Here is a 16,355-nt window from a genome sequence, read left to right on the forward strand (position 1 = left end):
AATGCTGCTTCATGGCAGTATTAAGCATAGGATTCTGGTTCACATGTTTTCAGCCATGCCTCTTGAAAAGGATGCTTGGTTACACTGCTTTGGCCATGCCCCTTTAAGAGATCCCTCTCCAATTTCAGTCCACTTGAAGCACTGCTGCATATGTGCAATACTGCAAGGACTTATTCTGAACTGGCACTTTATGGAATGGAACCCACATGCTGTCTTCTCAAAGGGCTACCATTAAAAATGTGTGCGCATCTCAACTCCTCCACACACGCATGCAGGACAAGGAAGACAGGTGACAACACTCCTCCTACATTCTAACGATGGGAAAGCACATTTGTTGTACACCACATACTCTATTATTATGATGTGGTATCAGGAACCAGGTGTGATTTTAGCATTTCAAGTTTCTACAGTGATGTTTCAGTCTGAAGAATGGCTCTTGGGGTTACAATCTGATGCTGCGTCCTCTGTGTAATGTACAGCTGGGTGCCACATTTTAGAGTTGTGGCAATCTGCGGTCCTTTTCATATGGTAGTAAAGTCTGTCATCCTCATTTTGCAATGCTATCATCTATTGTACTACAAATCAATAGAAAAGCAATTGTTATAGAATTAGCATATTTTTAATTAGAGTCTGTCATATGTTTTGCATGCCACTTACTGTATCATTTCATGTGGGATCTTCTAAATGATCTGATCTGGCTCAGCCCTCCCTCTGAATTTCCTAGCTCGCCCAGCTGTACCACTTGTACAGTATATATGCCAGGGAAAAGCTGCATTACAGAAGGAGTAATACACAATGCAGGTTTATAAACCTATTTAGTGTAACAAATGCTAATAAAGAAACGTGGACTTGTGCCTGTTTGGTCTAAACTGGAATCCCAGGTAAGAGTTGCATGAACGGTCAGTTTCTTGGTGCACATAGATTTGGCTGCAGTGCACAGAAACACTGCACTGCCGAACAGAGAAATTAGGGGGTGCATAAGTTCAGAAACCAATAATTAAAATATCTTAAGGATCCAAGCTTCAAACAGAAGAGCTATGCATTATGGTTACTCAGATGTTACAGGCTTTTCACAGCACATGTATCTCTCATCTTACACATATAATAAGGCTCAAGCTTCCAACTGGGGTATAACCGGTAATGTTAATTATATCTTACCACCTCTGGCTCCAGACAGACGTTATTTATTGGGTTATATAGATCTTACATCCTGAATCCTCAGGCAGCAGAGCAATTCCTGCAGTTACCTGAGTAGCAAAGGTTAAAGCTTCAAACCACTGAGCTATCAATTATGTTACAGACATTAAAGGCTTGAGCTTTGGGACAGCAGGTTTTGGATACACAGACCAGACAGCAGAAATGGCCCTCAGGAGACACAGGACATGCAGTTTCAGACATTTTAAAGGCGTGCTGTCACTTACCAGATGTGATTTCTGTCATAACTTTAGGAAATATCCAGTATTGTTTAGACTAGTGTGGAGACTGCACACACACACGCACATCTCAAGTATATACCACAGACAGCCACTGAGTGGCCTCATATTATATGTGAAAGATTTAGCCAGACCTTGCCCTTTATCCAACATACCTTCTACTATGAGACTTTTAGGTTTATGGCTATAAAAATGAAATTTCAAGACTGAGAATATAAATTGCAGTCAAGCTTGATATGGGCTTATGTGCAAGGTCGGACTGGTCAATAGAGTAATCTAGTAGTGCCAGATGGCTGTTCTGACAAGTCAGCGTGGGGCCATTTTTTGGCTGTTTGTGGGCACCTTTTTCTTGTGATATTTCTAACCACAAATTCCTCATCTTAGAATAGATGCCAAAGCATACCTGCCAAACGTGGGCGAAATGTCCTTCCTGGCGGGCCTGAGTGTCAAGGCAGTAGTAGTTTGTGAGTGTGTGCCAATGTTACCACATGGCAGATATTAAGGACAGGCTCCCCACATGCTACCACATTGATAGCAGCCTTGGTCCTGATGGAATAGGCTCTCAGACCTGCTTTGTGGCCAGTGCGTAGCAACATTTAATGCAGGGGACTATCCTGCTCAACAGGTTAGTGTTTGACATCACCTTCCCTTTCTTCACCCAGAGAACCCCACAAAAAGCTGATCGCCCACCCAGTAGTCATTGGTACAATCAGTGTAGAAGCTTAAAACCCTTTTGAGGGATGAGGATGGGTGAAGAATGCTGGCAGGACCACAGATTGCTCAACAAAGAAGGGAGTGATTACTTTAGGCAAGGAGACTGCCAGAGGACAAGATTGTTGGGGGAAAAAGGTGGTGTATGGTGCTTGCGCCAACAGAACCTGAAGTTCAACTTAGCTGAAGTAATCACAATGAAAAAGACAGTCTTTAGAGTCAGTGTTTGACCTGGCCCTTTCTGCACGGTCATCCCCATATGAGTAGGCACTCCTGTTCCCATCTCCGGTGTGCTGGTATTTTGTCGGGGGTAACAGGCATAGGGAGGAATGTGTAAATGTCCAATAAAATACATCTATGGGATTGAAGTGTAAGGATCCATTTTTCAAAGAGCGTAAGGGGCCAGCTGGCGTGAGGGTGGATATGGGGTTGCATGACCCAATGGTGAGGTATTGCCAGTATGCAATGGAAGGAAGGCCATAAGCAGCCTGGAGTTGAGCGAAGTCCACGATTCCCTCCAAGTTAAAGATGTCTCCCATCCTGGTACAATTGGCCTCCTGCCAGCACAGAAAGGCAGACCTCCAGGATGCCGGAGGGAAATCGGGTTAGCTGTAAGCCAGGTCAAGGAAAAATACAGGAAGAGAGGTGGTGTCAAGGAGAAATAGAGGAAGAGAGGCGTCATTGTTCCTACACTCTATCCGACAACCCCACCGTCGTCCCAGTAACCGAAGATACATACACTCCTGTTGGACGATGTATTTTAAGGAGCCACTGGATCTTCCAGGTATGTACCCCAATGACAGCCTGGTCTATGAAGCACCAATGCTTTTCAGTACTAGTTCTAGCCGATTCCACCAGGTGTCGAAGCTGAGCCGCCTGATAGTATCTCACCAGATGAGGTACACCCTACCCTCTGCATTGACGTAGGTAGGCCTGTTTCTTCTCAATTCACACCTTCTTCCCCGCCCAGATGAAGTAATCTAACAAGACGTTGTTTGTGTAGTATGTGTGTGGGTGGTTGTAAGGGCTGAGTCTGCCCGATGTATAGAACCATGGGAATTAAAGTCATCTTAACTGCAGCTAACCACCTTAGTCATGACAGTGTATTTCCCCAGGAGGACAATTCAGATCTAGTATTAGAGAGAAGCGCAGCATAGTTTTCATGGGCAGTATGCCCCGGTGTGGAATAGATTTGTAATTCCAGGTACCCAACTCCCTGAGTGGCCCATTCAAAGGGGAAAAGACACTCCAGTGCTGACTGATCAATTTTGGGAATTGTTAGATTGAGGGTCTGTGTTTTCTGGAAATTGATTTTGAAACCAGATGTCTGCCCAAATTCTTCCATCTCACACATGAGAGGTGGTAAAGAGGCAAATGGGTGTGTCAACACGATCATTACGTCTTCGGCATGCAAGGCCAACTTGTTATCCCTTCTCCCCATTGGTACAGGCTTTATACGAGGGTGCTGCCGCACTCGTTCAGCAAATGGTTCCATATATAGAGCAAAGAAAAGCAGGGACAGTGGCTATCCCACAACAGTGGGACATCAGACCATTAACCCTGACCTTTGCCTGAGGGTTCGCATAGCTACACCCAATCCAGCGTCTAAATCGTGTCCCCAGCCCAAATTTGGCAAGCACTAAATGTGGGTCTGGTCATTGTACTCGGTCGAAGGCCTTCTCCGCATCGACTGGAGCAGTGTAGGCAAGCGTGCACGTTGTGCTTCTGTCTAGGAGATGGCAGAGATGCTTGGAGTCGTTGCTACAACCACTCTCGGATATAAATCCAGATTGGTCAGGATCAATAAGCCCTTGCACTGAGTCATGTTTAAAGGGCTACTGAGTGGCGTGACACAATCAGTGCTACAGGCCCCCCGGGAGCTTTTAATTTACAGGCCGTGGGCACATGTAGTGCACTTTACTTGGGACTTGGAAGTAAATTAAAATCCCAATTGTGGATAAGCCAGTGCTACCATGTTTTAAGCAGAGAGCACATGCGTGTTAACACTGGTTAGTAGTAGTAAAGAGTTCTAAAGCCAGGAAAATTAATTTAGCAAAAAGAGGAGGAAGGCAACAAGTTTGGGGATGACCCTGCAGAAAGGGCCAGGTCAAACACTGACTCTAAAGACTGCCTTTTTCATTCCGATCACTTCAGCTCATCACGCAAGCTGAACTTCAGGTTCTGTTGGCGTAAACACCAAGCACCACCTTTTTCCCCAACAATCTTGGCCTCTGGCAGTCTTCTGCCTAAAGTAATCACACCCTTCTATGTTGGGCAATCCGTGGTACTGCCAGCATTCTTCACCCATCCTCATCCCTCAAAAGGGTTTTAAGCTTTTACACTGATTGTACCAATGACTACTGGGTGGGCGATCAGCTTTTTGTGGGGTTCTAATTTTCCCACCGAACCTGCCGCCAATAGTGGGGCTTGGTCCGGGGGGCAGGCATCTCCACTAGCTGGAGTGCCCTGGGACCTTGTAACAGGAGGCCTAAGCCTTTGAGGTTCACCGCCAAGTGTTACAGTTCCTGCAGGGGGAGGTGTGAAGCACCTCCACCCACAGAAGGCTTTGTTCCTGTCCCCAAAGAGCACAAAGGCTCTCACCCCATGGGGTCAGAAACTTGTCTGCTAGTGACAGGCTGGTAGACCAGTCAGCCCTTCACTAGAGGTTTAGGTAAAATACAGGGGGCATCTCTAAGATGCCCTCTGTGTTTTTTTTTTTTTTTTTTTTACAAAATCCAGCACTGGCATCGGTGTGGGTTTACTGTGCTGAGAAGTTTGATACCAAACTTCTCAGCCTTCAGTGAAGCCCTCATGGAACTGTGGAGTTCGTAATGACAAACTCCCAGCCCAGGTACTTAATATGGCCTCACTGCACTTACACTGTCTAAGAATGGACATAAACACTGTACAGGCATATTGCTCATGCAGCTATGCCCTCACCTGTGGTATGGTGCACCCAGCCTTAGGGCTGTAACGCCTGTTAGTTGGGTGACTTACCTATGCCACAGGCAGTGTTTTGTGGGCATGGCACCCTGAGAGGGATGCCATGTCGACTTTACCGACTTTACCTTTTACTCCCCAGCAACACGCACACACAATCTGTAATGGCAATGTGCATGTGTTTGGTGAGGGGTCCCTTAGGGTGACACAACACATACTGCAGCCCTTAGGGACCCTCCCTGGCCACAGGGCCCTTGGTACCACTGGTACCTTTTACATGGGATTTATCTGTGTGCCAGGGATGTGCAAATTGTTTTAGGGAAAGAACGCTGGTGCTGGGGCCTGGATAACAGGATCCCAGCACACACTTAGTCAAAAATTTTGGGTTACGTTTTTAGTTTGCGACTGAGTCAGAATTCGTGTTCTGTTTCTTTCTTTTCAAAACACTAAGTGAAACAAAAAAATTCCCTTGACTTTTTGAAAAGTGAGGGCTGTTTTCATCACTCATTTTCAAAAAAGTATGTTAATTTATTAGCTAGCACTGATGTTGTGAGATCTACAACCTAGTATGAGCTGGCTCAAGAAGACAGCATGAATCTCGAGGTTTATCTATTTTGCACAATATTCATAACTTATCTGTCTTTGGTAATTCTTTGCCACCATGAAAGATATCAGACTTTTTGAGGGCCACAGAGCAGACAGAGGCCATTGGGCCCGACCTTAGTGGTTGAGGTCATTTGCCACTAGTATCCTGGGGTTCGTCCTTATATGGCTCAGCAAACTGGGTGAGGGCAAGCAGTCACAGGCTTCTCAAAAAGGTAGTGTTGGTGGCGAGAGGGAAAGAGTTCAGAACACAACAGTCAACCAACCACTAAAATAACAGTGTCCAGCCCAGTGTTCAGCTTTTATTTAATAAGAAAGAACTTTATTTACACAGCAGGACTAAATATTGCACAGTTCATTTGGACTTGAAAATACTGGGTTGTAATGCTGTTCAGGACTGGACCCTAAAAGCACAGCCTTTACCTCGATACTCAAAAACTCTATGAACACAGCCACCTCCCTGGATGCCTGGAAACACGCTACCATACAACCCCTTCTGAAGAAACCCATAGCTCTACTCAGTGTCCCATCCTGCCAAAGTCATGGAGAACGTCAACAACAAATGACTGCCTGACCACCTGAACAACAACAATCTCCTCGATCCCAGCCAATCCAGAATCGGGCTCAACCACAGCACCAAGACTGCCCCTCATTGCCACCACTGAAAACATCCAACTAATCCTTGACAAAGGAGACATTGCAACTCTCACCCTACTCAACATATCTACCTGCCTTCAATATCATCTCCCAACCCCCTCAATAAATACCTCCACAAGGCTGGCATACGGGGGCCCGCTCTACGATATATCTGCCCCTTCCTACCTTGACACACCCAGTCGGTCAACCTATCCTCTTATACCTTAGCCACAGCCAAACTCAACTGCGGAGTACTCCAAGGATTACCTCAGCCTCACGGTGTTCAACACCTACATGGTACCAGTCGCCAATATCATGGAATCAACATCTCCTTTGCTGACAGCACCCTGCTCATCTTTTCCCTTTCCGACAAAACATCCAACACCTGGACCAAGTTCAACTTTTGCATGTCCAAAGCTGACAGCTGGATGAAGGCCAACTGTCTGAAACTCAACACAGACAAAGCAGAAGTGGAACACTTCCCTATGAAACTCCACCAAGTGGGCTGCAAACCTTGGACCAACACCCTGCCCTGGAAATCAAGACAAAAACCTCAGCATAGTGGTGGACAACCAGTTCTTGATCTGCTGCCAAATCAATGTGATTCCCTCATCCTGCTTCTACACCCTAAAGGTCCTCAGAAAAATCTTCAAATGGCTCTCAGTCAATACATGCCAAACCATCAAACAGGCTGTTATCACTAGCAAACTGGACTATGGCAAGGCATTTTATGCCACTAACACACCCATCTGCCCAGGAGACACTAGGTCATAGAAAATGTAGTGGCTAGACACATTTAGGCTCCCCCTACACACACATGACCCTGCACCTCAAAGAGCTCGACTGGCTTTTCGTCCACAAATGTGCTCTCTTTAATGTCCTCACACATGTACAAAGCCCTGCACAACCTAGGCCCTAGACCTCAACAGCAGTGTCACCTTTTTGCTCACATTCCCCGCATCTGCATAGGCCATCCATTCTCGTACTTCACACCCAAAGCCTGGAATGATCTAAACCTGCACATCATAGCCACACCCTCAGTCCTTGAATTCTGCAAGAAACTGAAGACATTACTTTTTACCTAGACCCCAGACCCGGCCAGCTCAGTCCTCTCCCGTCCTAGCTTCTGGATACCTTTCCAGGTGAAATGTGCAATCTACAAACAATCATAACATAATAGTAAGAGCTGGAACCTCTCTTCAGATACTCTCTCCCAGCTCTGGCGATTCCAACGGCTGTAGTGCTTGGTATACTGGGGACAAAGGCGTGAATCTGGTACAGGTGAAGATTACTTCACTTTAACTCCCACTAGTTAGATGTGCAACTCTGATAGTTATTAGTATTAACTCGGCCACAAGTCTCAAACTCTTGTGCCAGATTCCACATTGTCCATTGTTTCATTCACAGCCTACGCCACACGTTTACCTGCTCAATGTTGTAGTGATAGTGTAGGGTATGGTGGGAGCAGCCAACATCCAAGCACTTTGCAGCTGCAGCTCCTCCTTGTGGGGAACTCAATCACAGCTTTCAGAACAGGAACTATTGGGTGAAATTAGCATGGCAGGTCTTGCGTAGACATGTGACGTATTCAGTAGTTGAGTCCATCTTTACTGAGTGCAGAAAGATAGCAGGTAAGACAATTGTGTTTTCTTAGTTTAATCATCAGCTAAGGCAGTGCAGCCTTTCGGTTTAGTTGTCAGCTGTTATGTATCTTTGGCAGTTGCATTATCCCAGGCCAATCACTCTGTACTTCAACTGCGACGCTGCATCTTTCTTCTGTGGTCACAGTAGCAGCACCAGCTCGTGGATCCACAGCAGCTTCCAGCTGTTGCACTGGTACTTGTGCTTTTAAAGTGTAAACACAATGCACTTCTCCTCCTGGACATCCTCTCCTCCTGGCACTCTCTTTCTCTCTCTCAGCAGGTAGCCAGTGTTATAGGACTACCCGCCAGAAGAACTAACAGGAGAGGGTAATATTGGTGAATCAGTGTACCTCCACCCAGAGGTTTTCCTGCTGCCATCTGAAAATAAACTGAACAGACCCCCCCCCTTCCCCTCCCCCCCCCCCCCCCCACATCCTCCCACAAACAAGCAGCTAGCAAGAGAAGGTAAGGCAGCAGCATCAGTGTTCCTTCAGCCAAAAGTTGTTCTGCTGCTACAGAGGTATGCTGACCACCCTCCCACAAGCTGGCAATTCTTGTGAGAGGGATTGCTTTTGTTGTGGCATGTGTTGCTGAACTTTCAATGGAACCTTTTGCTGGCAATACTGCTTTTCCTGTGGCTAACAGTTATATTTATTTTCTTACCTTAAAACTTCATTGGTAACTGTTCCCTTCTGAATGACTACTGAGAGAGATGCACAAAAGAAATATTAATTTAGTATTGTCTGTTGCTCACCCTGCTTGAAGCTCAACCACGAGATTCATCTTACTGCAAAACTATGGCAGTGTCCATATGCTGCTAATCGGAAGAATTAGCTCTCACATAAATGATCTTTGAATACCAAAATACAGTCATTCATGACTTCCTGAAAGTCCTCCTCATGTCTGATATGACCTTCTGCAAGTTGTACTTAGTTTCAGACAGGTATGTCACATTGGCCCAGTAAGGCTGCTGTACTTGCAGCCTTCAGTAGCTTTAGTCTGGGCCACCCAGTTAGGTGGATAGGCTACAAAAAGTGTAATGAGAAATTAGTGTTTCTTACTATTGCTGTTTAACATTCACTGGGGAGGATTCCTAGCATGATGACAGAATAATTCAAGCATGTGAATCTATGAAAGTTTGAAAGATCCAATGGGGGAGGATGTACTGTGACAAATCAGGCAAGTGATTGTTCCCAATGGAGATGGGGAGAGAAAAGGGAAGAAAAGCCACGAATATGTAAGTCTATGTCTCCATCAGAGTTCCTGTTAGTGATTCAAGACAAAGGGAGCATGGCCCTGCCTCAAATGCCGCTATCAGTGCTGAATCTGTCCCACATGAGAAAGTAACATGGGTGGGCGAGAGAGAGAAAGAGAGAGCGAGAGCAAGCATTCTCACTGCTGTAGCAGGCATCCATTTTTTGAGGACTTGCAAGGACACAGCCAATGGTGTGAGGTAGAAAAAAAGTTTGTCGTTGTGTAGATAAACAGAGCTTAAATTGCTTTTTCCATGACCCTGGTATGTCATACAAGCCTACACATAATTTACACAAGAGCCTTAAAATAAACAAGTTGGTCCATAGTGCAGTACAAGAACTTACACACTACCAGTAATGCTTAATCTGATAGACTTCTAGCCACAGATTCCTTACCTCAGAATGATCCCCAGACGTCAGACTGGATCCGGAAATGTTTTCGTGAGCAGGTCAGTGGCATCGTTCGGCTATGTATGGCATTGTTCGTGCTGGATCTAGATAGGCGCCACCCAGGCCGCAGATTTCAGTTCTTTTCTTTTTTCACCAGCCAGCGCACATCTGGAGAACAGCTACTCCATTTTAATGAGGCACTTACTGATGTCCTGCCTGGGACTTGGTCCAAGCCTAACAGAGGCTCCTGTGAACAGGACTATTGCCCATCGCTCCGCACCAGGGGCTCATATTCCCTCCCACAATACCCCAATCCAGACAGATTTGTGGTCCACGCCTCCACTTCCCATGTAAATCCTGGTGCATTCCCAACTGCACCACTGGATCAGGAATCCAAGAGGCTGGAAACTTTGGGGAAAAAAATATGTTTTCTTCTACCATACTGACCTAGCAGTCCGTAAACACTGAGTGCCTTTTGGGCCGCTACATCCATGCTCTATGGGATACGGTTGCACAGGTACTGCCAATGGTTTCAGAGGAGGCCCAGGAAGTGCTCTCCCAGGCTGTTGTGGACGGTAGGGATGCAAAAAAGTTCACCATCCTTTGTGGACTGGACACCACCAACTCACTAAACACAGCGATTACTTTGATGGTGGACTTATGGCGCCATGCCTGGTTAAGCACAACTGGGGATTTCCAAGCGTTGCTCATGGACATGCCCATCTCCGGAGACAAGGCAGATTCAGCGCTGAAGCTCATTAAGGACAGCAGGGCCACAGCCACATCCTTGGGCCCTTTCATGGCCCTGCGCCCAACACAATCCACCTTTCACTCCTTTCATGGCCAAGGAAGGGGCTTACAACCACATCCTTACCCACCCAGTCACCCCAGCGCGCATGCTTCCGAGCCTCTGCATGGCTGTGGACACTGTGCCTACAGACCCCGTGGGTCGGGCAGCCAGAGGTCAGGCCAGTACACCACCCCCTAGGCAGTGGCAGCAGCCAAACCTTCCTAGTCTCCCTTTAAACCATCATGGGCACCTAGTTGGTGGCAGGATTCGCCATAACCTGCCCCACTGTCAGTCCATAACATTGGACAGGTGGGTTTTACAGACTGTCCACAGGGGCTACTCCCTCCCCTTCAAGACTTCTACTTCCCCATGCCACCCTCAAACAACAGGATGACAGAGGACCATCTTTCCCTTTCCACCAGGAAGTTACAGCTCTCTTGGCCAAGGGTGCCAAAACCAAAAGTAAGTTGTGGTTGGTATTCCCACTACTTTCTTGTGCCCAAAAAAGCTGGAAGCTTTCATCTTATCCTTAACCTGTGCCCTCTCAATTTCTTCCTCAAGAAGAAGAAGTTCAAAATGTTCACTCTTGCTCAGGTCCTGTTCACCCTGGACCCTGTATGGTAGCGTTGGACTTGCAGGATGCATATTTTCACATCCCTATACTACCTACCCACAGACGTTACCTGTGGTTTAAGGTAGGATACAAGCATTTTTAGTTTACTGTGCTCCCTTTTGGCCGTATCAGCACCCCACAGGGGTTAACCAAGTCTTCCCCTATATCTTGAACACTGGCTGCGGGCTCGTCCCAGGCTGTCCTCTCCCACCTCCAGACTACGAAGGACCTTCTGCATTTGCTGGGGTTCACTATCACACCTGACTCCCTCTCAGATTCTCCCTTTCATCTGAGCTGTTCTGGATACAGTGCAGTTTCAGACTTATCTTCTTGAGCGGAGAGTCCAGGACATGCAGGCTGTAATACCGATGTTTCAGCCTCTGTCCTGGATTTCGATGAGATGAGACTCACTCTGAGGCTGTTGGAGCTCATTGCCTCCTGCATCTTACTGGTGACAAATGCCCACTGGCATATGTGGGCTCTGCAGTGGAACCTGAAGTTCCAGTGGTTGCAGCATCAGGGGGGCCTCTCCGACATGGTCTAGACCTTGGAGAGTACTGCAAATGACTTGCAGTAGTGGCTAACAAACCACAATTGGGTCAGTGGTAGACCCCTCACCCTTCCCCAACCAGATCTGACAGTAGTGACAGACGCATCACTCCTGGGATGGGGCGGCCATGAAAGAGGTGAAGATCAGATGACTCTAGTCTCTGAGGGAATCCTGACTCCACATGAACCTGTTGGCACTCCATGCGATCATATTGGCATTGAAAGCCTTTGTACCCTCTATCAAGGGAAGGCTAGTATAGGTGTACACAGACAACACCACCGCCATGTGGTACTGCAACAAACATGGCAAGGTGGTGTTGTGGACCGTTTGTAAAGAGACCCTGCGTCTCCGAACATGGCTGGAATGCCAGGGCATAGCCCTGATGTTTCAACATCTGGCAGGCTCTCTGACCCCCCAGGGCAGACAAACTCACTCAAAGATACCTAGAGGATCACAAATGGCGTCCCCATCCGGAGGTGGCGCAAGCTCTCTTTCATCAGTGGGGAGAGCCTTGGTTAGATCTGTTCGCCATCACCGAGAATGTGTAATGTCAACAGTTCAGCACGCTGGAGTTTCCAAGGCGGCTCTCACTCAGAGATGCTTTTAATCTCGAGTGGAGCTCAGACCTCCTGTACACCTTTCTGCCTATACCACTTCTGCCCAGCGTTCTCTAGAACGGTAGGCCCAAGTAAGTCTTGTGGCACCCGACTGGGCACAAAGAGTCTGGTATCCCGAGCTCTTAAGCATACCTATCACAGTTCTCCGATCAGGCTGCCCCTTCAGGACTACCTTCTGTCGCAGCATCAGGGGAGGGTTCTCCTCCCAAAACTGCCATCACTCCGCCTTCATGGAACTTGAGAGGCAAAAGTTGACAGCTTTTGACCTTCCTCCCAACCTTCCTTCTGACCTTCCTGTTATCTTGGCAGCTGTTGGGGAAAGTTTGTGGCATGGAGCACAGAAAGACAGAACATTCCCCTTTCTTCACTCTTTTCTCAAGTTCTTTTAATTCTTTCCCTTGCAAAGCAGGGGTCTGCTCTCCGCACTCCTAAGGGTTACCTTTCTGCTATTTCTGCTTTTCTGTGGTTGACTGACCAGTCATACCTTTTCAAATCCCCTATTGTAGATAGGTTCTTAAAAGGTTTGCAACATATGTTTCCACCTTCCCACTTTCATTATGCCCCTCTGGGACCATAACCTCGTCCTCACTTTTCTTATGTGTGCTCCCCTTCGATCCTTTGCAAAAAAGTCTCTATGAGATGAACAAGTTACTTACCCTCTCTAACACCTTATAGGAGACTATTTCTAACCAAATATCTCTTACCAACCTACCCATCCCCCCCCCTGCAAACAGATTTCTAGGGAAAGGGCTGTTCCCTTTCAGAGCCCTAGTTATGGCTCTGCGCTTCTGGCCTGTAAAGTTCTGAAAAGAAACTGACATCAGAGCACCTGGGTGGTACATATATAGGCACCGCCCACATCACTTACGGCGTGGTTGACAGTGATGATGCCATGCGGAGCCAAACGACACCACCTACTGGGGCACAGTGGTACTGCTCATGAAATGTTTTCCAGATCCAGCCTGACACCTGGGGATAACTCTAAGGTAAGGAACCTGCAGCTTGATATAGTCTCTACCAGATAAGCATTACAGAAGGTAACTTGTTGATTATCTCTATTCTTCTATGGGAGGTGACTATTATTCAGGCTAAAAAGCATCACCTGAACAAAAAAAGAGACAATCAAATGGATTATAAAGTATGAGGCTTTATGAGAACACAACTGTGTGAAATCTTCAGACAATCAATTTAGTTTGTCAATATTTCCAGTACTGTGTTTTTACTCCTTCTCCTCTTTAATTAAAACAGAAATTAACTACACACAAACAAGGAGACCATTACCCATCTAGTAACAAAAGCCTGACCCGCCAAGGTTAGTTGTTGACTGTCCACCAAAGTCTGGAAGGTGAGTCACGCTAGTACAGAGAAAATGCAGTATAAAGAGTTGAAGCACTGCTGTGGGTTTCAGTAACACATCTTTGGACAAATATACATCTCGGCTCACAACACCACTGCAAAATGTTTAAATTACTGCAAATTATGAATGATAAAACTGGGACAGTACCTAAACCTAGGAAACAAACTATGCATTCATGCATTGATGACAACATATGCAATTTCTGAAGCTGAAATAAACATTGACAGTATTACCATGCTTATTCAGAAAAATTAGTAAATAAATATGTTTGAGGGAGAGTGCATATTTTTACAAGTCCAGTTGGGTGAAGTAGTGTCACTGAAATCTGGGATATGCAGATGAAGTGACTGGCCTGGGATGCTCAATACGCAGTAAGTGGCACCAACTTATTTCTCCTGATGGACGTTCTTAGTCGTATTTCATGGTTCTACATTACATCATACCGTATAACAAGTCATGAGAAAAATGCACAATTATTCCTATCTTCAGGGATGGTCATACCTAAATTGTTCAGAGGAACAGAATGCCTCATTTACGGGGTGTAATTCCATTAGGGGAATTAAGAAGGCGAAGGGTTGCAAGACCATTCGGGAGTAAAACCAGCAATGTGATTATCTAACTCTCAGAACATCATGTTTGTTACTAAGGGAACAGGACTATAATTGGCACTAAATATTGCAAAAGGTCCGTAATACAATCCACTTGGTGGTAGTGGCTCCTTTATATTGGTTCAGTGGTGTCGCTTATAGAATCCACAACAGAACATCCCATCAGCCACCGTCGTGTGCTTGGTAGCCTGAGCTACTATGTTCAATACAATAGTATGGTTAAGGCTGTTCTTGCTGAACTGTCTAGAAAGGAACAGATTCACCGGTCCATGCTCTGGTCCTCCGGCTGGTTCTGGAAACAAAGTTGGAGAAGACGCTCACAAAACTCCATCTCCTCCTAGAAGAGAAAAGAAAGGTTACAGACTTTTCACTCAATGCTGGATTCACTCTTTCTGAGCAAGCTTTCTTCAATGATGGCAGCTGCATCTTCCACACAGAGTATGGCTACGACTCCCAGAATTTTGTATGCAGGCTGGGACCAACAGAGAAGATAGGTGCATCTTATGTACAGGCTACAACCAATAAGGAAACCTGAATCATCATGTATCAGGGCATGATCAGTCGGAAGCTCACTGCATCTTGCATGTAAGGGTGATAAGCAAAAAAACAAAAAACAAAGTGACAATAAATTCAACCTTTTAAAAAAATTAGTTGTACGCCTATGCTTGAAAGGAACTTCATTTAGTCTTGACAGTACCAGATTTACTTTACATACTTGGAATGGCCTTAAGGCTGTAGTAACAGTTCTCAGTGACTCCTTTAAAATAGTGTTGATGATGATTGGAGGCCTAAAAAGAGTTTGTTTTTACTATAGCTTCCGAGAGTGAAGAACTGACCTTTTATCAAAACACAGTAACAGCCTGCTATTGGTAAATGCAATAGATGATCTGACAGGAAGACAACTGATGTGGTGCTTTCACTAAACAAATGAGACTAATACACCTCGAAACAGTTTTAAAAGAAAGGCTCAGCAATAGCTAGTTTGAGTCCTGAAAACATGGACATAAATGTAGGAGGGTCAGTCAGTATTTGCATTAAATACTGTATACATATGGTGTCATGTAAATGCAGAATGGAGTAAAAACCTCCAGAAGGTGTCTTTCATCCAGTTAGTGACTTTGGTCATGCAGGCGGTGAACTTGTTTCTTGTGAGGGGGTCTGAGAGGGAGAGTCTGAGTTGCATGTTGTCTGTGTAGGAGATGATGATGTTGTTGTGTGCGCAGATGATGTTGGCCAAAGGGATCATGTATGCACTGAAGTGGATAGGGCTGAGTGATGAACCTTGAGGCAATCTGCAGCAAAGTTTGCAGACTTCTGAGGAGTAAGGTGCCAGGCTGACCGCTTTTGTTCTATCCATTAAGGAGCAGATCTAGCAGAGAGCGGGTCATCAGATGCCAATCTCTTGCAGGCATATGATGAGGAGGGGGTGTCAAATGCTGCAGAGAGGTCGAGGAAAATTAGGGCTACTGCGTCTCCTCTGGCAAGGATCATGCAGATGTTGTCTGTGGCAGCAATGAGTGCTGTTTCTGTATCGTGGTTCAGCCTGAATACAAGCGTTGGTATACTGAACTAAGTTAATTCATGGAAGGTTATTCCCAATTCTGTGGGTTTTTTAATTCTTTGAATTAATCTAATTTGAATCCATTCATACAGTGACCACTATTGTGATAGGAGCCAATTACAGGGAAGCAGTTCCTCTGCATCTCAAGCTTTGAGGTGTCCCCGTTGGGGGGTGAGAGGTGGGGACAGTTACTTTTGAAATTGCTGACCTTCTGGTCAGCTTTTCTTGCCCTCCCCAGCTTCTCCTGCTGCTGCCTCTGCCTGGGGATCGAACTGAGAGCCTGCCTGACCGGATCACCGCCTCCCTACCCATCTTAATGGCGGCTGCAGCGCTGTGAGGGGGTGACTCCTTTGACCTCCTGGTTAGCGTCTGTTGCCCTCCCCAGCTCCTCCTCCACCTGCTGCTGCCTCTGACTTGGAATCGAACTGAGAGCCTGCCCAACTCTCAGTTTGAGGCCAACCTACACCCGCAGGCTCCTACTTGCACTTCATCCCTGGTGGCCTATTGGCAATCTCTACCCCTGCTTTACAACTCCTAACTTTTACCTCTACTTTTACTTTGTTTTTCAATTTTTTCCTTTTTTTTTTCTGTCTCTTCTGTTCCCTCACCCTCCCACACCACCACTCCCCAGCCCCCCGCCGCAAAGCACT

General features: G+C 46.2%; 1 protein-coding gene across 1 annotated transcript in view; it reads right to left on the reverse strand.

Annotated features, from left to right (window-relative positions):
* Positions 1–13,310: 13,310 nt before the first annotated feature.
* HSPBP1 (HSPA (Hsp70) binding protein 1) overlaps positions 13,311–16,355 on the reverse strand; it is a 173,559-nt gene continuing 170,514 nt past the window's right edge. The window contains exon 8 of the mRNA XM_069200762.1: positions 13,311–14,481. Within this exon, the coding sequence (XP_069056863.1) occupies positions 14,404–14,481 (78 nt within the window). The 3' untranslated portion in view covers positions 13,311–14,403. The remainder of the gene's footprint in view (positions 14,482–16,355) is intronic.

This window comes from Pleurodeles waltl, chromosome 7 (assembly GCF_031143425.1).
Source record: "Pleurodeles waltl isolate 20211129_DDA chromosome 7, aPleWal1.hap1.20221129, whole genome shotgun sequence".
Taxonomy (NCBI): Eukaryota; Metazoa; Chordata; class Amphibia; order Caudata; family Salamandridae; genus Pleurodeles; species Pleurodeles waltl.